Source organism: Pelodiscus sinensis, chromosome 11 (genome assembly GCF_052426305.1).
Source record: "Pelodiscus sinensis isolate ZL-2025 chromosome 11, ASM5242630v1, whole genome shotgun sequence".
Taxonomy (NCBI): Eukaryota; Metazoa; Chordata; order Testudines; family Trionychidae; genus Pelodiscus; species Pelodiscus sinensis.
This window is the reverse complement of record NC_143062.1, coordinates 32,251,847-32,275,883: the sequence shown is the minus strand read 5'-3', so window position 1 is coordinate 32,275,883 and position 24,037 is coordinate 32,251,847. Positions and strand designations below refer to the sequence as shown.

At 44.4% G+C, this 24,037-nt stretch overlaps 1 protein-coding gene across 1 annotated transcript; it reads right to left on the bottom strand.

Moving 5' to 3' along the window:
- Positions 1-6,491: 6,491 nt before the first annotated feature.
- On the bottom strand, positions 6,492-24,037 carry EFCAB12 (EF-hand calcium binding domain 12). Its single transcript, XM_006132826.5, has 9 exons — positions 23,902-24,037; positions 20,647-21,303; positions 18,516-18,710; positions 16,171-16,333; positions 14,041-14,270; positions 12,263-12,476; positions 10,876-11,029; positions 9,544-9,639; positions 6,492-7,245 (listed from the first exon to the last, which is right to left on the bottom strand). Exons 2-9 carry the CDS (start codon positions 21,163-21,165, stop codon positions 6,999-7,001), a joined length of 1,818 nt encoding a protein of 605 aa, XP_006132888.3. The 5' UTR covers positions 21,166-21,303; positions 23,902-24,037; the 3' UTR covers positions 6,492-6,998.

The window sequence follows — 24,037 nt, the reverse complement described above, 5'->3', positions numbered from 1 at the left end:
AACCATAATCTGCCAGGACCTTTCCCTAATCAACTTCCGCCAAGGGTAAGGGCAATAGCTAGAAGGAATGCTGATGAAGTTACTTCCGCCAATAATACGGCCAATGCCTGAGAGCCATCTAGTGGCAGGTTTCGGGTACTGTAGCGTTGATGCCACAGATGGCATGGGCCATGGCACCCAAGGACAATTAACCGTGTTTTGGTCTGTATTAACTTATTTATTTTTTCATTGAATTAATTAACAACTTTCCTATATCTTCAAGGGAAATTGTCAGGTAGCAAAGCACTAAATATTCATTGTTGGTTACATAGAACATTGCTTTACAAAATTAGTATTTTTATAATGTAATATTAATAGGAACACCCATACTAAGCTATTAAAATGCATCTAATAATACTGAGGGATATTTTAACATAAATAATAGTATTTTTCTTAGTTTTTATGGAAGATCTCACATACAATATTTCTTAAATATCTGTTTCTTGCTAGTGTTGTCAACTTTTGCTATTTTTAATCACAGTATGTAAACTGTTGGTGCTTTTCTCAAAGCTGCAATTCCTAAAATATATATAGATTTTAATTTATTTAAGAGATGTTTAAAAAGTTTAAAAAACTAAGTACACTCTAAAGTGCACTCTAAAGTCCCCAAAAAATGAAAAGTCAAATTAAGAGTACCTAAAAATTATTTGACCAAATCTCATTTCTGGGGTGCACTACTCATGGTTTTTAGATGGTTGGGGTTGGCAATACTGTCGTCAATACACCTGTGATAAACTCTGTATGTATATTTATGCCAAACTTCAGTGAAGTCAAAAGGGCTCCAAATTAGAGGTGTCTGCTCATGCATGTTTATCCAAAACTAGGCCCTAAAATAAAAAAAAGCTTTAAAAGTTTATTACATTGCTCACCTGTTTAATTTTCTTGTGTTTAATTTAGGTTTCAGTCCTGACATTTGGATCATACAAATTAGTGATATTTTTGGACAGGATGTAAAACTAATCTGGGAAGTTTGGGCTCCATGTGATCATTAAAAACCACCTGGCATTTATCTCAAGATTAGCTCTTTGGCCTGGGGATTTAAACACATGGAGGAAGAGTAACTGCATGCTATGTTCCTTCATTGCCCTTGAAATTCTAGTGGTAAAAATGTATCCTTTAGTTCCTTGCCTAAAAATAGGAAGAATTTGAGAGTCAGTACAGGTTACCAACAAAGGAAGAAATTGGTATTTTTTCTAATAATTTTAGTTAGTGTGAGTTTACCCCATATGGCTGAATTAAGTCAGTAGGTCACAAGAGGCTATTTGCTGCCTTTCTGACAGGATGGATAAGGGAGGTCCCACTACCTACTCTAATAGGGCTGAAACCATAAAATGAAATTAGTCAATGGATTCTAAACAGGAACTTATGTGGGGCACTGTTGTTCTTAGACGTATAGCTTAGCAAGTCTTTGAAAACCCTTTTTCTGTTTATACTTTTTCACAATCCTTATTTATACCCTTCTCGGCTTGTCTGAAGATTGTATCATATTTTTATAAGATCCTCTCTCTTTTCTCTCCTGCATGGATATTCTAAATCAGGGGTGGCCAACCCGGGGCTTGCGAGCCGCATACAGCTCTTTCCCCTCTTAAAGTGCAGCTTGAGAAACCTTCCCCACAGCTTGCGAAGCCAGCCCCGTGTCTCTAGAAATGGTCCCTGGCCCCTGGCTCCCTGTGCTCACCGGTACAGGGGAGCCGTCTGCTGCGTTGTTTTTTTGTTCTGTTTTTTCTCAACAATTCTGGGGGGCTGGTGGGGAGCTCTTTTCAACAAAAATTGCTCAAAAAAAATGTCTGGTGTGGCTCTTCGCATTTTTTTCTGCCGCTGATTGGGCTCTCTTTGTTTAATGGGTTGCCCATTCTAAATCTGTTCTAAATCTTCTAGGTTCCAGCCTTGCAAGCACTTTGTATCTGTTTTAATTTAAACTCCGTAGACCCTGGGAAATTAATAGAACCACTCACACACTTACATTTAAGGATCTGCATATAGGGGATCCTAATTATGTATTTAAGCTCTGTGTGGAGCAAGGGTTATTAGAGGAGCACAGACAGAGAACTTGTAAAGACCACCACCACCAACTGGCTGGTGTATTTCAGTGGTAGCAGATAATGCCATCTTGGTACCTGCAAAGCACTCTGGAATCTCTTGGGATTTTAATACTTTGTAATTTTCTGTTAAAATATCAGCACACCACAAGATGCAGGAAAGATCATTTGCTTCTGGTCCCACATCATTCCAGCTGTGCTGCTGGTCATGAGTTAATGTTCCACTAAGGCCAGATCAGTACTGACACATGCTGATACATTCTATTGAATTTTTCTTGTGGTCACTCAGCAATGCAACAAGTGCTTTCATCCTGCTCAGAGGACATTGCAGCTAGAATTTTAAACTCTCCAAGTTTGTTATGTGACCAGTGACTGAACAATATAATAAACCCATGTATTGTTTCATATATTCAAAGGCCAGAGTCTCAGTGGAAGGTAGCACTGTCATGGATGGGGGACAGGTGGTTCTGCGGGAGCCAGTTTAAGAGCCGGCTCCACGTGCATACCGGCTCTCGCCTGCCCCCCTCCCACCTCTGGTGCAGAGGCATGGGAGGGAAGGGTTGCCTGTGACCGTTAGGATTAACTGGTGAGCCCAGGCTCATCAGTTAGTCACGTACATGGGTACGGGTTCACATTCCTAGTCTGGAGAGTACGGCGCGATGCTCCAGATGGCAGTAGCACAAGCAGCAGCCAGGAACATAGGTCCCTTTGAACCACCGGGCCCTGGGACAACTATCTCCTTTGCCTCCCTCCCTCCCGCCCCCTCCCCCCCAGCAGGCCTGAATTTATTAATAAAGACACAATTTAATGCATAAAAACTTGTTTTTTATTTTTGAGTCATTTTTGTAACTATACTTTTTGGATTGACACCAGCTATTCACAGTACAGGAAACCCTCACCATCTGTGGTGGATGCTGAAATTCACAAATACTGAGAGATGCATTCTAGGCCTCGGCGGTGAGCTCCCTGCGACTTCCGAACTTGCCAAGGGGACTGGGAGCTGCAGGGAACTCACCGTGGCTCCTGACCCCTCCCTTCCAGTAGGGATGTAAGCAACTAGTCGACTACTTGATAAATAAATGCTTATTGGGTAGTCGAGTAGGAACTTGACTGGTTGCTCCTCCCCTCAATTGCTGCCTCTATCAGACAGAGGCAGCAAAGGGGGGGGTGCACAAACCAGTTCCTTCCCCCCAGCACCATCTCTGCAGGGGGCAGGTGAGGCAGAGGGCAGCAGGGAAATGGCACAAGTGGGGGTTGAAACAGTCTCGCTCACGCCGGTGCCCACTTCTGCTCCTCTCCCTTTGGAATGTACAAAGCCGCAGGCAACTCTTGTCCATTTCAAAGGGAGAGGCACAGTGGGATAGTGCGTGTTCCCCTTAACGGAAATTCCATCGACTACTCAATTAGCTGATTTATTGAAATTTAACATCCCTACCCCCCAGGTCAGGACAGGAGACCTGTGAATATGTGGAACCATGAACAGAGATTCTGTGAATCACGAGGATCTCCTGTACTTTGAGGTGCATGACATCCAGAGGCCAGTGTTTTAAAACTTTTCTATTGACTACAGCTTCCGGATCAGGGATGTTTCAGGACCAGAGAGTCTTATGAAGGGCTTGTTGCTGGAAGCCCTGCAGCGAGGCTGGAGTCCAGTAGCAGGGCTGCCCTGTCGCAGGAAAACTAGGAGCCCGGCAGCAGGGCTGCCTCCCGGTGGCGACATGGCATGGGAGGGAGTGGGGCTGCCTGGCAGGCTGGAGCCTAGTAATGGGGCTGCTGCCCAGTGGTGAAACTGCCCCATAAGACTGGGAGGCAGTGGGTTTGCCTGCTGGTGGGGCTGGGATCCTGGCAGCAGGGCCATCCAGCAGTACAATCAGGAGCCCACCAGCACAGCTGCCTGGAGGGGACTAGGAGGCAACAGGGCTGCCTTGCGGGGCCAGGAGCCCACCAGCTCCTCTGCTGCCCAGCAGTACAGCTGCCTGGAGGGGACGGGGCTGCCTTGCAGGGCCAGGAGCCCAACTGCGGGGCTGCCTACCAGAGGGGCCAGGAACCCAGGAGCGGGGCTGCCCCACGGCACAGCAAAGAGTCTGGCAGCCCCGCTGCTGCCTGGCAGATTTTCATGGCGAGGCCGGGAGGCAGTGGGGCTGCCCAGAAGGGCTGAAGTCCAAGCAGGGCTGCTGCCCAGCGGCGCAGCTAGACCTCAGTAGGGGGGCTGCTCTGTGGGGGCAGGAGCCCAGCAGTGGGGCTGTGCTTGCGGCGGCGGGGCTGCCACAGTGAGGCCGGAAGCCCTGCACTGAGGGGCCAGCAGGCAGGAAGAAGCTGGCAGGGAGACTGGGAGGGCCACTGGCAGAAAGGAGCCAGAAATTACCTTTCCTGGTCGGCAATATCCTTCATCTGGAACTGGTCAGGTCCCGAGGGTGCTAGACTGGGGAGGTCCAATCTGCAATCTGTTCATAAATATTTTCAGTGAAAGATCTTTATGCCTGGAACTGCTTGGTTAAATTTTATACAACACAGCTAAATAACCATATCCCATGTTACTGAAAAAACTCTAAAAATTAGGTAACCAAATTCCATTTGACTGCTCCATGTACTGTGTTTTGAAGAAAGAGGATACAGTTAAAAAATGAATGGCTAAAATATGTGTTCCAAATAGTATGAAAACTCTGCATAAGAACCTGCTGTTGAAAAATGTTTTCAAATCAACTACCCTTCTCTGAGGGATTTGTTTGATTTGCAAGGGGAAGAGAAAGGTAAAATTATTTATTTAAATAAACCTCTTAAATTAAACTGGGGTCTCTACTCACATCTCTGGCTGAGCCGATGGCACTTAAAGAGCCCATCAGTATTCTCAATGGGACCAGGGTAGGACCAGTGTCCCAACAACCAGTGTTCCTTCTCTCATGGTCCAGTGTTCCCAGGCTGTTAGAAAATTAGCAGGTTTCAAATGTTGGTCCATCATCAAGATATTTTCATCATGGAAACCCGAATCCTCCTGAAATCCACAGAAAAGGTGCAGTGTGGGCAGAAAGAGGGCAAGTTTCCTTGTCTCCTGCACCCATGTGCCTTGACTCTGACCTCTAAGGGTATGGCAGGTTATTTTAGTCATCACGGTCCACTCACTCTTCCATCCTATAAAGTGGAGCTAGTTGTGATGGCAGTTTTTGTGACTTGGACCTATCTGCCCGTGGGAACCAGACTGGGACTAGGAAGAGATGTAAAATCCCATTTATTTGGTTAACCAGTTAAATTACATGTTAAGTCCATTAATGGCTATTAGCCAGGATGGGTAAGGAATGGTGTCCCTAGCCTCTGTTTGTCAGAGGGTGGAGATGGATGGCAGGAGAGAGATCGCTTGATCATTACCTGTTTGGTTCGCTCCCTCTGGGGCACCTGGCATTGGCCACTGTCGTCAGACAGGGTACTGGGCTGGATGGACCTTTGGTCTGACCCAGTGTGGCCATTCTTATGTTCTAATGTAATGTTTAACCGATTAAAGGAGGAATGGTAGGGAGGCTGCTCTAGCCTGGCTGGGCTGGAGCGGCCCTCTCCCGGCTGCGGACAAGGGCTGCTCTGGCTGAGCTGGAGTATCTCTGCCTGTGGCATGCCTGGACCAGGCCCATTGCCAAAAGGGGCTACTCTGCCTGCCCACAGCAGGCCCCATGGGGCTGAAGCAGCCTCTTGCCCATAGGGGGCAGAGAGCTGCTCCAACCCCCACCTGTTAACCGGAACCAGTAAGCCTCACCCATTAAGGATGTGGCTTGCTGTTTAACCGGTTAACAATTCACATCCCTAACTGGGACTTGCCAAGTACTTTTTACATGGGTCACCAAAGAGCTGAATTTGATTCACAAAAACAAAGGAATTGCCAGATTCAGTCAGATCTGAGTGTAGTTTACTGTCCGGACAGTGGTTACTACTAGGTACTTCAGTGGAAAGCATAAGAAATTCTACAGTAAGTGGATGTGGAATAGTCTGACCTTCAACTTAGGTTAGAGTTGTAATAAGTTTAGATATTCTTGTTTATCTTTATGAATGGTCCATCCCTTTTTGAATTGTGCTAAATTTTTAGCATCATCAATGTCTTGTGGTGATGAGTTCCACAGTCTAATTACATATGTGCAAAACTATTAGTTTTGACTTTGCCACCTTTCAGTTTCATTGAATGTCCCCAGGTCCTGTGTTATGAGTCACAAGAATCAGAAACTTGACAATCTAGAAGAAAGCTGCTCTGTATTTCATTAGTGATAGAAATGTAGCCATGTTAGTCTAGGGTAGCTGAAACAAAATACAGGACTATGTAGCACTTTAAAGACTAACAAGATGGTTTATTAGATTATGAGTTTTATTAGCTCACAGACATTTACCTTCCCTTTCCTCCCCCTGCATCCTCCTTCTGTTCTGAAATTTGATTTGTCCTTTTCATATGTGTTCATTTTTTAACTGTATCCTTTGGTATATATGGTTGTGACTATTTTCTTCCACTATTTGATCTGAGGAAGTGGGTCTGGCCCACAAAAGCTCATCATCTAATAAACCATCTTGTTAGTCTTTAAAGTGCTACATAGTCCTGTATTTTGTTTCTGTATTTCATTGTCTATCCCAGTGTTCCTGAAAGTGGGCCATGGGCCTATTTGGGAAAGCTCTTAGTGGGCCCATGCCACTTTGTTTACCCAAAGGTAAACATTGGCTCTGATTTGTCATTTCCAGCCCAGGGGAACTGTGGGAAGCAGCGTGGCCTGGGCCACTTTGAGGAATGCTGGTCTATCAAGTCCTGCACAACTTTGCTCTAGCTTTGAATTGAATGTGTACTTTTTTGGCTTTGATAGCTTTATTTTGTTCATGATGGTGGCCTAACTCCATGGAGGTGACTGAGGAATCACAGAGCTTTCATCACATACAGCATTACTGTCCCAGACAACATCAATACTTTTGAGTGTCAGTGTTTCCATAGGTCACGTATCCCTGGTCACTGACTGGCCAGCTGTGGTGTGGGTTGTAAATACCAGGATAGGCAGGTGGTGTTGGATGAATATAGCTGAACAGGGCATGCTCCTGATTAGTCTTTATCTGGGGGAGATAAATACGCAGCTTGTCCAGAAGGTGACCTGGCCAGAAGTTATTGTCATTAGACCTGCAGCTCAGATTGGACCACTTCATATGCAGATGCCTGGAAAATATGAGTTAAATAATCAATCTCATGCTTATATAATGCCTTTCACTTAAAGAAACCAAATGCTCAAGTAATTAGATTCACTGCCCAGGAATCTCTTTCATCATCACTGAAATGCAGCCAATTGTGGGGTGAGATGTGTCGGCTGAAACATGGCAGAAAAGCCGAGAACAGAAAATGGCAGAGAGCCACATACTGAAAGGAAACCCCAGGAAAATGCAAACTGAATTGTATTCAATTATATGTATTTATATGGGACAAAATTCTGAAGTTCTTGGTCAGTATAATCAGGTATAACGCATAGGGAAGTTAGTGCACCTGATTAAGAAGTAAGTACAAGCTGTGTAAGAACTTCAGGATTTGGCCCACAGAAAATAAAACCAAACCACTGGATGCAATTACTAAACTGGACAGGAGATCAGAGTTAATATCCCTGCTCTTCTGAACAGTGCTAGGGGATTTAACAGCCACAAGTAGGATGACCCAAAGAGAGGCATCTCCAGCAGCTTAGGCCCCTTAGTATGACACAGGAGTAATGGGTTTGTATTGACAGGAAAGACAAATGCCATCTACTGATTCACCAACATCACTTTTTGTCAAATTTTCCTGGAAGGTCTCCTATCCAAGTGCTGAATTGTCTTTTATAGTTGGCTCACTATAGTAACCCAGATAAGATACATATGTCACTATCAGGGATTCCTATACCAGAAGGCACTCAGAAACTATACCTGTAAGTCCACATGTAAGATGAAGAAGCCCCTTTCCCTCAGGACATCATAAGGGACTCCCCCAATTATAGAAACCTGACAGCGAGGCTATTAAAAAAATTGCCACTGGAACTGTTTGACAGAAAATTGGGCTTTCAGCTAAACCTACCCCCCCAAAAAGTATCTGCTTTGTGCAAAAAAATTCAACTTATCCCCCAAACGCCTCCCCCCCCCCCAAAATGTAGAAGTTTTAATCTGAAAACCCAAAATTTCAATTTGGAAATGTTACCATGGTGCCCTCTGGAAGCAGTAGTTCAGGTGCCTCATGCCACCATTGTGTTCAAAGGACTGGCCGCATAGCAAGCCTGCATAATCTTCTAGAGCATCATGGTAGATGTAGACCAGGCAGGGAATAGAGTCTTGAAGCATCTGAACTACAGCTCCCATGAGATGCTATGGCAGTATTTCCATTTGCTGTTTGTTTTTGTTTTCAGATAAATGAAAATCTTTTTCCCATCAAAATTTTAAGGGCGTAAAAAACAAACCAACCCATTCTCCAATCAGTACTGACTGGAGATGCTTATTTCTGATTTCATAGCACCTAGTTTAAAGTGGTATCGACATGTTCAATAACATTTCCAGTGGGAATATAAAAGGCTAATTGGTTAACTGTTTACCTGGTAAGCATTAGGCTTACTAGAATGCTTACTTGGTAACTGATTAACTGAACTGCCAGTTGTGTGGAGCTGTTTGACAGGAACCTCATGAGGTCAGGGTGGCAGGTGGGGCTGTATGGCAGGCGGTCCCAGCTCCCGTGACCCTGGGTCCCAGCCGTGCTGTGGCCCTGGCTCCTCTGGCTCCCCACCATGCTGCAGCCTCCGCTCCCGTGGCTGCGGCTCCTGGCTGCACCACCATGGCCCTGGACCAGGCTCTCGGATCCAGCTCCCAGCCACATTGCAGTCCTGTCTCTCATAGCTCCGGCCCAGTGGATCTGGACTCTGCCGCAATAGTAAGACCACCCCCCCAATCTGCCCTGCTCCCACCAATGGTTAACTAGTTAAATTATATAATTTTAATAATTTATCAGGTTAACTGTTTTGATGAATATTTACATCCCTAATTTCCAGTGCAGGACTCTTATCTGCTGGCTTGCCTTCTGCGTCAAAGAATATTTGAGTAAATAACCCAAGGACTTCTCTGATTAAGAAGTGGACCCTATAGCTCTTATTTGCAGGATCTAGGAGAATAAATTGTCTGCCACTTGGGCCTGGATGTTTTGTCATTGAATTAATTTGGGTGGTATTTGGATTCCTATTCTAACGCCTCTAGGATCTGCACATCCAAGGTGGTTTGTCTTTACCGCCACTTCTTTATAAACATTGACTATAACCTTAAGTGTTGCCCTTCTGTGTTAGGTCTGGTCACTTGTGTCAAAGAAAAGGAAAGTTCTTATGGCCTAATGTTATTTTGGGTTGTGTTGGAGAATTGTTGATTGGATTCCTGCCTGGATTTTCTTTCTTGGAATTTCTTACTGAGTTTTGGCACTATTTCACTGTTGTATATGGACTAAACCATTCTCTGCACAGACCTTGTTAACTGTTCATAATCATCAAATGACATCTCACTGCCTCTGTATGCCTTCTGGTTTCCGTATAGTTGCCTCTTAATCCCTGTACCACGCAGTCTGTCAGGAAAGACAAAATAGGCATCATTTCAAACAGTGAATATACTTTGGTAGAGATCTCAATCAACAAACTGGAAACTCTTGGGGAAACTTTCCTTGTCTTTCTACATGTCGGTAAATTATCAGATGTAATTATCAGATGGAGCTACATAAAAATAATGCAGTGGGGAAAGGTGTTGAATAGGTAATTGTACATTCAGGTTTTTACACTGCATCCATCATCATGGTACGTAGGGATACTTAACATCTGTATAGCACTTGGTAAGTTCAAGGCACTGTACAGACATCAATAAAATAATCCTCACAATGCCCCTGTGAAATAGGTGAGTAAGTAGCAATAGTCCTGTTTTTATACATAACTCACATTGACACCAGTCCAGCCACATTGTCATCAGTGTAACTGAGAGGAGAATCTGGTCATTCATTGTTCTGAACTTATCCTAGGCTGCCTCCAAACATATTTCATCCCAATACAGCTACATATCATATTGGGTGCTGTATTGTGTCTTGACAGAATGGCCAGCAAAATGAGGTTTAGGCTAAGTGGAATGAATCACAAGATGGGAGCAGGAATATTTCCTTTCACTGAACTTGATTCTTCTTTACAAACATGCACGCAAATAGTTGACTTCAGTGGAGTTACTCTGATTTACACTGTTGTCAAACCAGTATCAGTAAAAGGAGAATTGGGCACACTATGTGTGCAACTTTCCCTTGTGTCTCATGGACACTAGAATACAGGACCAGCAGTGGAATCTGCTTGCTGCATACTTAAAACAAACAGTGTCATCTGTTCACCTGCCTTTTAAGAGATACTTTATCTAGAGGAAAACTCCCACCCCCAACCAAAACTAGTAACTTTTGTCTGCTTGCCCGCTCCTCCTAAATCATACCTACTGATGTAATACCAGCATCCCCATTAATTATTATTAAATTAAACTAAGACTGGGATACCATTGTGTTAGCTTTTGGCATGTACCAAGTCTCTGCCCTAAAGATCTTGCATTCTAAATGGACAAAGAGCAAGAAGAGAAATACAGGAACAGAAAAGTGAAGTGATTTACTCAAGGTGACACAGCAGATCAGTGGGAAAAATTGGGAAACAGTCCTGGTGTCATGACTTTCAATCCTGGGTTTTGGCCACTAAGGCTAGGCCATGCTGTTGCTCGGAGATAAGTTGCTATTGGTTTATAGGTCACTAAGTGGTCCACTACAGTAAAAACTCTTTGAACAAACCCATTTTTGGCATCCCCTTTTAATCCTTGTCTGCTTAAAAGCAGTTGCTTTTGGTGGCGACTTCCATCCACTGTTGAATAGGGACCCCCTGGCTGTCTGATCTTCCGCACATATGCACCTTCTTTTATTATTTTGTCTCCTGGGTACAGCAGGGCTGTCAGCAAAGAACACAAGAAAACCAAAGCAGTAATAACTGTATGACATGTGGCCTGCTACACATTTTGAATGGATTATGTGCTCAGTGAAGTGAGGAATTAGCAGAAATGGTTGGCATTAGGCATAGTGCAAGCTGACTCCAAATTTAATTTACAGATGCTCTTCAGTCCTGACTTGCAGCCCCCACTCCACCCAGTCCTGCTCCATCCCAAATGTGCCAGTCCATCTCTTGTCTTCACCTGCAGTATCACCTGGTATGTTGACCTGGAATCTCTTAACACTGCTCTGTCTCAATCCCCTCAATCCTGATCTGGCGCACCCCTTGCTATTCCAATTCTTCCCTAGTACTGCCCATGTATTTTAATTCTAACCAGAAGCATCTGCTGCTGTACTAGTCCTATTGCTCTACACAGAACTGTAAATACACCTCAAAGCTGTGTGCAGGAGCTATTAAGCTCCATGCTGGGGCTCAGGGCTGCAGCCAGGGGAGATGCCTCTCCCCAAACCCTGAAACTGGTGGGGCAGAGCCCTGCAGCTATGGCTGGCAGAAGGGAGCCCCTTTCTGCCACCCCACCATGGAACCACCCAGATAAGCCCAAGCACCAACTCCTGGCCCCATCTTGAGCCTCCTCAGCCCTGAACACCCTCCTGCACCCCAAAGCCCTCATATCTGGCCCCACCCCAAAGCTCACAAACCCAGCTGAAAGCCTGTACCTACAGCCCAACCCCCAGCCCAGAGCCAGTACCTCTTCTTGCACTCCAAACTCCTTATGCCAAACCCCACCCCAGAGTCCGCACACACACCCCGGCAGAGCCCTTGTACCCCCAACCCTCTGTCCCAGCCCTGAGCCCTTCAATCCTAGCCCCACCTTGGAGCCTGCACCGCTAGCAAGAGCCTACACTTCAGCCCTCTGCCCCAGCACCTGAGTCCCCTCCCACACTCAGAATCCCTTGGTCCAAGACCTGTCACATGAAATTTGCACCAATATGACAGTGATGTGTGTCACATCACCTGTGTCGCATGTCACCTCCACACTGGGGCACATGAGAAAATTCATTCCACTCAGGGGTGGAAAAAGTTAGAGGGAACACTGCTCTTTCCCTTTCTACTTGACTTTCCCACCCATGAGAAATCCTAAGATAAGAGCCATGCATCTGAGCTGGGGGACAAAGCTTAGCCTGAATTGTTCTGAGGTAGCACATTTACACCAAGCCCAAGGTTTTGCTTTACCTTTTTCCAGTACCTTTTCGGTGAGTGGAATGTTATATTCATTGCATAATTTGAGACTCTGCAGATAGACCATGTAGATGGTCCTGCGATGTTTATCAATTATTTCTCCTATTTCGCTCTCCATTGTTGATGGCAAACAATGTTCATCGATGGCATTGTTTCCAGATCTCACCAGCCGACAGCGTTCCATCCATTGTATTGGACTGACTTTGATCTGCAAGTTAAGGTCAGGTTCTCATTTGTGTCGTTGGCTAGAATATTTTCACGGCTAAATGAATCCCTGGTATAATTCCACTCAGCTCAGTGAAGCTATGTGTGTACAAATGGAATTCTGTGCATGTAAAATGAGTAACTATATTTTCATGAGCACAGGCACCAGTTTGTGGATTAAATCCATTTTGTGAGAGGGTCAGTACAATGCCTGTGCGCCACTCATGTCCTGCATAAGCCCCCTTTGGAGTGGTGCATTAGTTGTCTGCACAGCAGTGAACTGCACAAGAGTTTGCACTAGGAGACATAGTGGTTGGTCGTATTTTTCAGAATTCTTTTGAAAAATTGAGACTTTGTTGTTTCCCTTTCTCTTGGAATGTCTTTAGTACTAATTTACATTACAATATATGCACCCCAGATTAATCAAACACTGGCAGGTGAAATTATTAGTTTCAGAAGAGACAAACAGCTGCGCCAATGTTGCTTGAATTTTTTAAAAAGAACTTCTCCCAGCAGCAGTGTTACCTAATGGTTAGAGCACAAAGCTCTGGGAGCCAGAACTCGTGAGTTCTATTCCCAACTCTGCTATGGACTCGTTGTGAATCCAGCTGTGGGATACATAGAAAACAAGACAGGAAAAACTGTTTGCAAATATCCCATAAGCTCTAGGGACTAATCCTCTTTTGGTGAGGAGATGGACAAGATGACTTTGAAAGGTCTTTCCATTCTGGGGCATGCTAATCAAATACATTTATCCGTGCCTCTTTTTATTGCTCTGTAAAAGGGAATACAATGTCTATCCCTCAAAGTGTTGGAGGCAAAATTAATCTATTATATATTTCAGAGTGTCTGTCTGTGTGTTGAAGAACTCCTCCTAAATGGTAAGAGCTATGACCACCACATTCAGTATTACAGCTTCCTATTATCTCCAAGGTAAGGGTTTGGTTGTGCCTGGAATGGGGTTGCTTCTCATAAAACCGTACAAAAAAGAGACAGAATCACCAGGCAGGCGAAAGGGGCTGGCTGAAGGCATGCCCCTCCCCCCACTGGGGACTGCCTTAGCCCCAAGCCTCCCATCCCCACACCGGGGTGCTCTTTAGGAAGGACAGGAGGGACTGAAGGTCTCCTCCTCCCAATTCATATGGGGACATTGCTGGCTGTTCCCATTTGTCAGGAAGCAAGGGGAAAGTGCAGTTTGCTGTATTCCTCCTGGCTGGGGAGCAGAGGGGGCAAATGAGCTGTGCACTTTGCCCTTGCTCCCTGACAGGGACACGACAGGGAAGAGCAAGCATCCCTGGTATGAATTTTCCTTTTACCCCCTTCCCCCGCCCAAAAAAAAGGACCCAAGCAATGCTGGGTAAATGTGTTAGTTGTTTATAAAGGGAGAGCATCAGATGGAAGGTGCTATATACAAAAAATTACTAATTGTCTCGATATTGACATTATAAGCCCTTGGTTTGGTTTGGTTTTTATAAACTGCTATTTCATCCTCAATCTGTCAGACACATGGGAAGGCCTGAAATGCAAAGCATAAGCAAATGAATAATTTTTCTGCAGATGCGCAATACCTTCTCACATCGTTTCCTCTCTTTCCATCTCTTTCCAATTTCCTCCATTTCCTCATGGTTTAGAGGTCTGTGATCCGGTTCGAGGTTGATAGGCGGAACTTCTAACAGCGTTAACTTCACTGTAGGTTCACTAGGAGCAAGTGGCTCTGTCTCTTTGGTTTTGCCATCAGCAGATGCTGGACGACAAACAGTTTTAGATACAGCTTTCCGGGTGTGAAATCGGGAACACGCTGTAGAATCACAGAGAAACAAGGACATTATCATAGCATGCAGCAGAAAATAAACTTGTAAACTGATTAGAACTCATGAAAGAATGAAAAGGGGGCTTTGATTTCTGTGCAAATTTGAGATAGTGACGGGCTTAGACCAGAACTCTAGATACCAAGAGCCTTGAGCTTTGGATCTAGATTTGGAGTCAGACCTGCATTTTACTGCTGAGCCTGCATCTAGTTTGGAATGATTCTTTAAAGTGCTTTATTGAAAAGTCTTGAAAGTAACTAAAGAATTGCTGGGTTTATGTAGAGCTCCCCACCTCCACCCATTCACAGAGCTTTACAAAAGAGGATGGATTGTTATCCACTTTTTATACATGGGAAACTGAGATACGGAGAGGCAGACTGACTTTTACAAGTAAATCTCTGCCAGGGACAGAATCCAGATCTCCTGATTCCCAATCTTGCTGCTGGTCTATGTTGCATAACCTTTCACCTTTATCTGAGAGAGAATTTGTTTGACATTGGACACCGTTAATCATTCAGCAGTGTTTCCCAAACTGCACACTGCAGGAGGAATAGATGGAGGTAAGGAAGGGGAATGGCAGGGACTAGTTGCGGGGAGGGGCTGTGGGTGGCAAGAGCTCTCAATTACTCTCCAGACTTTGACTCTCAACTTTCTGTTGAAAAAAATAAAGTCTCTGGTATGGCTTCAGAGAAAGCCATCAAAGTGATAGCCTGAAACAATAGCTCTGTTGTGTAAGCTGCCTTTTTAAATTCAATTGCTACTGGCTCAGAAGCCCAGGATAATGCTTCAAGTGTTGACACGTTCACATTGTTAACCATTTCAAAGCATGTAAGAAAAGAGGGGAAGGATCATATTATGAAGACTTTAAAATATGGGTTGCATTTTAACAACATATGGCAGCGTTGAAGAGCGGTGTGACTAATTTCATTTTCTTGAACGGAGGTTGACACATGTGCTTGACACATGCTGCCTTCCACAACATTTCTTCAGAATCAGACCTTTCTTTTTGCAGCAATGATAGTGGTAGGCCTGCACTGAGAGAGAACTAAATTGTAAGCCTCCAAAGAGGAAGTCTTTGTGGAAAACATCTAAGCACAGGACGTGGTGCGAGGCACCCTGAATTTTGTTCCCACCTCTGACACTGATTCATCATCAAGTCTTCGGCAAGTCTCTTAACTGCTCTGTGCCTCCATTTACGTAGCTATTCAATACAAATAATGATTCTTTTCCCCAGTGGGATTTCTTCTTTAATCCTAATACTTTAATATTTATGTGGCATTCTCTACTGTCTTTCCTCTGAGGTTCTCAAAGCACTTTAGAAACATCAGTTAACTGTTGTTGCGAGGAATAAGTTTTCAGGCTATTTTGTAGCTGTATAGTGCTAAGAATTTCTCAGCACTTCCAGGCATTTCTCCTCTTGACTGGTGAGACTGCAACATAAAGTAACACATGAACCTATACAAGCTTTCACCTAGAGATGAGCTGAGAAGGTTGAGATTTTGGTTTTGTAAAACCAGGGGTGGCTTGAATCTTGGTTCCAGTCTATTCAAACTACCAGAATTTGAGTGGAAGGGCATTTGTAAAAGGTTCTAGTTTTCAGTTATTGGGCTGGTAGGGGCCAAGAATGCCAGCAAAATTCTGGCAGGGATATTGCACTTGAGGTTCAAGCAAATCTCTTTTAGTGACCAGGATGAGATCTAATATAGGGCAGAAAATTATCCCACATCTGCCACTACAATGATCTTATACCTTCGTCTGAAGCATCTGGTGCTGCCCACTATCTGAGACAAGATGTTGTACTAAATAGATCTGGAACTGGACCCAGTATGGCAACTCCCATGCTCCTAAGAATGCAGAATCATCTTCCTATTGTGAGTTTATTTTTCTTACCTCTTTTTGCCTCCCTGGGTTGTTTCATCTGGTCTCTCATTGAATCCAGCCACATATTTTGACAATCAGCTAAATCATCACTGGTTATAAAATTTTCACGTTTAGAAGTAGTAAGGTAGATGATCACATCTTCCAGGTCATTGTCACTGATAGGGACATTGGCCTGTTAAAAAAAAATGCATATGTGATATAAGGATGTTAAATATCAGTTAATTGACTAGTTGAATAATCGATGGAATTTCCATCGACTACTTGACTAGTTGATAGGCACTTCCGCATTCCTCCTTTGAAACATACAAGAGCCCCACTAGGGGCTCTTGTACATTTCAAAGGAGGAATGCGGAACTCCACGTGCAACCTGGGGCCAGCGGGAAGTCCCGCTGACCCTGGGCTGTACGCAGATGCCGGCTTTGAAATGTACAAGAGTCCCTAGCAGAGGCTCTTGTGCATTTCAAAGCTTCAATGCAGCATGGAGCCCGAGGTCAGCGGGGGACTCAGGGCCCCTGCTAGCCCTAGGTTTCATGCTGTGCTGCTGATTTGAAATGCAGCTGACTCCGGGTTCCGCGCGACATTTCCCCAGAACTCGGGGTCAGCTGGGGAGTCCTCAGCTGACACTGGGCTCCACAGCGCCCCTTTGAAATGGTGAGGTGGAGTTCAAAGAGCAGCGCCATATAGCTGAGCTGCTGGAGATCAGCTGTGCAGCTCTGCCCTTTGAATACCACCTCGGTGTTTCAAAGGGGGCAGCCTCGCACAGCTGAGCCCAGGCTCAGCTGTGCAGCACTGCCCCTCTGAAGCACTCCCTTTCCCTTCCTCCCCTTTGCTGCTACTATCTGATAGAGGCAGCGGGGTGGTGGGTGGGAATCAACTAGTTGACTGACTATCCGATAAACTTTTGCTTATCTGATAGTCGACTAGTCCTTAACATCCTTAATGTGATGATCACAGTAAAACTAAAGGATGCCACAAAGCCCTAGGGAACAATTCTGCATTCGCACCATGTGCACTGCAACCAGATTATTGAAAGGTGGTGTAGCCTTGTGTCTGATAACTCACAGAATCTTAAATGTAGAGCTGGAAGGGATCTTGAAAAGTCATTGAGTCCAGTGCCCTGTGCTGTGGCAGAACCACATAAGCCTAGAATATCTCTGACTTTCCAGCAATGGAATTCTGCAACCTCCCTTGGTTGCATTAACTGTCCCCAAACATGAACTGTCCTTAGTTAGACTTTTTAAAAAAAAAACTAACCTAAATCACCCTTGCTGCAGATTAAATCCACTATAGGGCATCCCCATTATAAGATGCCCCGATATACGTTGGTTCTGCACTAGCGTTGTTGACATTTTGTGGTAACTCTTCCATTTTAAGTCCTCCCATTCCTCATTCTTCTGTTGCACAAAAAAAAAAGAAAAGAAAAGAAAAAGAAAAGACCAATTCACGCAAACGGAAATCAGCTGCATGAAAAAAAATCCTGCTTTACATCTTTTTACTATACGTCCACTTTTTTTTAAACATATTTTGGATGTATAGCGGGGATGCCCTGTACCTCTGGGAATTAAGATCTATGGGTTCTAGTCCCAGTTTTGTTACTCAGAGGCCAGGTGGCCTTGGGCGAATCAGTTTTCATCTTTGGCCTTCAGTTTCTCCATCTGCAAATGTGTATAGTTACTACACATATTAGAGTAATATCTAATGGCACCAACTGAGATGAGGGCTCTATTGTGGTAGGCACTATACACATATATTGTAATAGACAAAGGGTGGTAGGAGAAATAGAGGTATAGAGAGGTGATGTGACATACTCAAATCACATAGCAGGTCTGTAAGACAGCCAGGAATAGAAGTTAGGAGTCTAGAGTCCAGTCCAGAGCCCTCCTCACTGGATCACATTGCTTCTCCATCTGCACAGCCCTATCTCACAGCTTAGTTTGTGGTCTGTAAAGCATCTGGAGCTCCCTCAGACTGAAGGAAGTTCTATTATTACTGTAATGGAAACCAACAGCATTTCTGCACACTGAGCAGAATCTGAATTGGTTTGTGGGTGAGCTGTGAGTTTCTTTTGGACTATGTGGGTGGGGTTTTGTCCCCAGCTGGGAATCACTCTATTTCTTGGGTCATCCAAATATGCAACTAAATTATCTTTCCTTTCTCTTTGCAGAATTGTTATGGGTTGTGGAGTAAAATCTCTGCAGATGAATTCCCCATAGATCATGTCTAAAATCAATGTAGCCAAGGTTAAGGGAAGACCTGTTATAAGATCAAATTCAGCCCCTATCATGGCTATATAACTACGTTATAGTTATACCAACAGAATTAAGGTGGAATTTCTTAACTCGGTTTTTGCATACCCCTTTGATAACTTTAATGAACTCTGATCTCACGAACCGCTTCTTGTCCTTATCTGCCTTCTTGAATAAGTCCACCATCTTGAGCTTTTGTTTGTGCAGAAGGTTGTGCAGTGTAATGAGGGACTGGGGGTAGGGAGCTTTGATTAGCGGGATGATTCTTTTTTGATGAGGCTGGTCATGCTTTGCTGGCAGATTCTGAAAGAGATTTAAAAATAATCATGAGACACATTTCCACATAATGAGAAATTCAGGCAGGTTTCCTGGCTCAGGCCACAGAAGTGTGAAGAATGTAGAGTGACATAATATCAGCAGGTACAAATGGGTATTTCTGCATTGATTTTAATGGAGTTATGTCAATTTAAAACTGTGAAGGGCCTGGCCCTTGTAATTTCCATATTTCTCAAGATGATCTTATTTTGTACTCAATCTTTCCTTGCACTGACTTAAGGCCATATAACACCCCCGCCTCCATTGGCAGAAGGAAATGGAGTCCAGGAGGCCTCTGCTGTGGAGACACACAAGGGGAAGTGTTGTTTCTTCAGTACTGTTCCACATGTATCCCTGCTTCCAACATGGCTCAGGTCTGTAGCGCAGGAAGTGCTGAGAGGAGATGGGGGCACCAGGCTGGAGGGCCAGTTCCACATTTCTCAAATGTGATCACTGTGGCCACGTGCAGCCTCTGGGGGCTTTTCTTGCAGCCACAGCCTCCTGGGCAGCGCAGAGCAGTGGCTACTTCCCCTCCTTGGGCCTTGGTGGTGGTTGCTGGTGGCCTTAGGGCAAAGGGATGGGACCTGCATCCCTCTGGAGACACCTGGAGTACAGTGCTGGAGGAGCAGGCAGCTGGTGATTTCCCCACCTTTCTTGGGGCCATGGGGCCCAGGCTCTGGCTGCAGAGCACCAGGATCCAGCCCCATGGCTTCAGTCTCCATCCTCCAGCTGCAGGGCTTCAGACTCCTGACCTCTGCTGGACATGCCCCCTCCACCCCTGCTGCCTCTTCTGGCCCTGCAATCAAGGGCTTCATTTATCCCCAGACTTGCCAGGGCTCAGTAAGTTTGCTATGAAAAATGATATTTGTATGTTTATTAATATTACTTTTCACAAAGGATTTACTTTTGGCTAGCTGGTATTGCATACATTACAATGGTTTGGATGTATATAGATGCCCATTTATTTGTTTTTTCTAAAGATAATTAAGTATTTTAGGGAAAAGCATATGAGTGACCACCAGCAAGCCTGGGTGGCTGCACTTTGAGGCCACCAAATAATTTGTCCTGAGATAGACGTTTGTTCTAGAGACAGCACTGACCTCCTTGGATGGCCACAGAGGTTGTATTGGGGAGAATTGAGCAGCTCCAGCCTGCAGGGTTTTTCACCACAGAGTTTTCACTATAGTTACTGCAAAAGCTGCAATGCCATGGCACCATAAAGGTACAGTATCAGGGAAGGGTGCAGCTGCTGCCCCAAAAGGTAATATTTCAGAGAAACTACTCCAATGCAGCCTGGCTGAATTACCTCTTCTGAAGCAGAGGTAAACAGTCTCCAGGGGAACAATCTGACTAGGTTGGTTGTATAATTATCCCACTTCCTGTAATTTTACTGATGAAAAGCTGCATGGTTACATGACTAATACCAGCACCCATAGAAAGAACTGACCTGACTGCCCTCCAATCTCCTTTGTTTAGCTGTAGTTGTTCAAGTCAAATGACTGTGAAAGTGAGGTGTGACTATAATTCAGTAATTATATGTATAATTCAGTAATTATAGCCAGAGGCAGTCGGTAATACAGGCAAGAGAAAGCACAACCTTCCCAAAATTGCCTATATGCCCCGGCCACTGGGGCCACAGCGCAGCAGCCCAACTTCCCCAGCTGCCCAGGGAGTTAGGGGCCAGGCAGAGTAGGCGGGTTTTCCTGGCTGCTATGGAGAGTGGGAGTTGGGGGTGCAGCACCACAGTCCCGGCCCTCCAGGTGGCCAGGAAGGATCAGGCCGATGGTAGGTGGGGCTTGGCTCCCGGGCAGGCCTTGGGTGAAAGGGGCAGGGCTGAGACCTACCTTCCCCAGCTGGGCTTTCACTGCCACCCAGGATTATAGTGCACTAATTGAAAGGACAGAGGAATGAGGCAGGTACTTACTTCAAGATTTCTGGTAACAGCTGCCTGAATTTTAGCCTTCCTCTCTGCTCTGCAATACTGTATGTTTTCCAGGACTCTATCTTCTTGCTCTGTGGTGGAAAGCTTTTGACGTAGCCATTTTTCAACATTTACAAGGCTATCCAATTGAGACCGGAGCTTTCTCCTTTCCGTTATCCAAGATTCCAGCATTGGTAGATCATCTTCTGCCTCTGAAGGTTCTTTCAATGTGTGGGGACAGCTTTCTGCCCCACGGGACATTTGCTGGTCAGCAGCTTTCTCCTTTCCATCTTTCTTGATGGGTGTAATCTGAATGGGTTTTGAACCTGCAAAAGCTGGTCTTACCATAGGAGGCGCAATAATAATGCGACGTCTGGATTTGGGTGGCCCAAATATACTTGGTTTAACTTTAAGGAAAAATTTTGGATACAAATCTCTGAGTTTGTATTGTTTAAAACAGTGTCGTAAGACCATTTCCGGCTTCACACTGTTAGTGTCTTTGAGCAAATCTTCCCCAGTCATCGTGTCACCTTAACTGAAAACAGATGGAATTGTTGCAGAATTCAGGGTCACACTCAACTGAGTTAACTTTGCTTGAGAATATTTGTGGGATCCTTGAAGAAATGGCAATGAGCTGAAATCAGGTATGACCTTCCAAAGCTAAGATGAAATAATACATGATACAATCAAAAGTAAGCTACATGGACAGTGCTAAGACCTCCTTATAATAAAATAGAAGAAATTAATAATTTGAAATTTACATTGCCCCTTTCAGAGACCTGAAATCTGCCACTGACATAGAATCCTAGAACTGGAAGGGACCTCAAGAGGTCATCAAGTCCAGTGACCTGACCTCACGGCAGGACCAAGCACTAGATCATCTCTGACAGGTATCTGTTTAACCTGCTCTTAAATATCCCCCCAAGGCAATTTATTCCAGTGTTTATCTACCCTAACAGTTAGGACGTTTTTCCGAATGTCCAACCTAAACCTCCCTTGCTGCAGTTTAAGCCCATTGCGTCTTGTCCTACCCTCAGAGGCCAAGGAGAACAAATTTTCTCTCTCCTCGTAACACCCTTTTAGATGCTTGAAAATGGCTATCATGTCCCCTCTGTCTTCTCTTTTCTAAACTAAACAAGCCCAATTATTTCAGTCTTCCCTCATAGGTCAGGTTTTCTAGACATTTAATAATTTTTGTTGTTCTTCTCTGGACCTTCTGCAATTTCTCCACATCTTTCTTGAAATGTGGTGTCCAACACTGGACACAATACTCCAACTGAGGCCTAATCAGCACAGAGTAGAGCAGAAGAATGACTTCTCATGTCTTGCTCAAAACACTCCTGTTAATGCATCCCAGAATCATGTTTGCTTTTTTTTGCAAGTGTCACACTGTTGACTCATGTTTAACTTGTGGTCCACTATGACCCCTAAATCCCTTTCAACAGTACTCCTTCCTAGACAATCACTTCCCTTTCTGTATGTGTGAAACTGATTGTTCCTTCCTAAGTGGAGTACTTTGTATTTGTCCTTATTAAACTTCATCCTGTAAACCTCAGACCATTTCTCTAGTTTGTGATGGATGATCATTGAACATGGTGATAATGATACTAAAATACTCAGCAAAACCCTTTGAGATCTACAGAGGAAAAGAGCTACAGGTATAGTAAAGCTAGGGTTTATTAATATTACACATTTTATATATAACAAACCCTTCTGCAGTTCATATGCCACTTAATAGTAGGCATAGAAGGCAACTCTCTGGCCCAGTCCTGTGAATACTTATGCAAGTGCATGAATGAAGTTACTCATGTCAGAATTCTCATTGATTTCAATGGGAACTATTGTCATGGGTACTTATGTACAAGTATCTGCAAGATTGTACCCCAAGCTACACTTTAGAGCAGTAAGTGAATAAAAATAATGAATCCCACTGAAATAAGCTACTGCTAGTATTGAGTTCAGATAAAACTACTTTTTCCTTTATACAAGAATGAATGGAATTGCCCAAAGTCTTGACAGTAATTATAGGTCTCTGGCAAGCTTGAAAACAAAGTGGCCAAAAATTATTTTCTGTGAACGACGTAGATTTAGCATAATCTGTCAAATTCTTTTGATTATTAGGATGGCTGTCAGGATACAACTGATACTAAAAATCCCCTTCTGTGTTACTAATAATGTAGATTATTAAAACATTTCACCATTTTGGTGAATGCTTTCTTGCCTTTATTTGTCCGAGAAGGGAAAATTAGATCATTCAATTTAACTTGCTATTTCTCATGACTTAGCATAAAGTTTTCGTCTGCATTTTCAACACAGCATCTTCTTCTCTTTATAATTGATAGTTTTTCATCTAATGAAAACAGTTCTATTTTCAGTGGTTTATAAAAACTTTTTTCAAAACAATATAAATGTAGGATGCAAAGTAAAGGGCCTGATCGTGTAGTAAATACTCAAGCTCAACTCCAATCAACAGAATTTCAGTAGGAGTTTTACATGAGTGAGCCTACCAGGCTGAGCTTTAAACAGGAGGACAGTATGGCCCATTGGATAGAGTCCTGGACTAGGAATCAGAGGATCTGGGTTATTTCCCTGGCTCTCCAACTGGCCTGGTATGTGACTTGGAGCTGCTATTTACCCATCTGTAAATGGTGGTTAATGATATTTACGTCCTTTGTCAAGCACTTTGAGACCTATCGATAAAAAATGCAATGTGAAATCTAGGTATTATAACTATTTCATCAGGAGAGAGAGATGAGGGAGGAGTCAGTATATAGTTAGAAATGGGCTGTTCTAGTATTATTCTGTGGTTTTGGCCTCCTGAATCCTGCGATCTCCCTAGTTGTGATTTGTGTTTATTACTTTTCACACTGTATAATGCATGACAACACAACTCTGGAAGAGCCTCAGGTTATCATGCTACTTGCTTTAGACCAAATCTGTGGCAACACCCTCCTTGTTATTATTTAATATGTATGCAGTTTTCCTTCAGCCATCAGCAAACTGAAAGTCGCTTCCTTTTATAAACGATGAAGCAGCCACATCAAGAACTAGACCAGCCAGCCAGTTTGGTGTTGCTAATGCCAAGCTGACAACCTAAAGGCGAGCCGCTGATTGTTTTTAAATGCTTGGGTGGAGAGCAGGCATTAATATCCGGACTAGAGCGACAGGCAGCTGCTAAAGTCCCCTCCGCTGTAGCCATCGGACCCAGCAATCTCAGCAGAGTCAAACCCACAAGGGCTGCTCCTAGGCGTGTCCTACCTGGCTGCTCCGCGCCGCCAGGTGAGCCGGAGGGAGGGAAAGCGCCGTTCCCACGAGGCTGCCCCGGAGCAGGCACCAGGGACCCGACCCAGGTTCTCCCGCAGGCACTTTCGTTGGTGCACAGCCTGGGAAGTGC

What these genes read in the sequence shown, in the direction of transcription:
- EFCAB12 (XM_006132826.5), bottom strand. Translation starts at nt 21,165, where the DNA reads ATGACTGGGGAAGATTTGCTCAAAGACACTAACAGTGTGAAGCCGGAA. An exon ending in ACCCAGGGAGGCAAAAAGAG is followed by an intron (nt 14,271 to 16,170) that starts GTAAGAAAAATA and finishes GTGATTCTACAG; the next exon opens with CGTGTTCCCGATTTCACACC. An exon ending in AAAGGGGATGCCAAAAATGG is followed by an intron (nt 9,640 to 10,875) that starts GTTTGTTCAAAG and finishes CTTTCCTGACAG; the next exon opens with ACTGCGTGGTACAGGGATTA.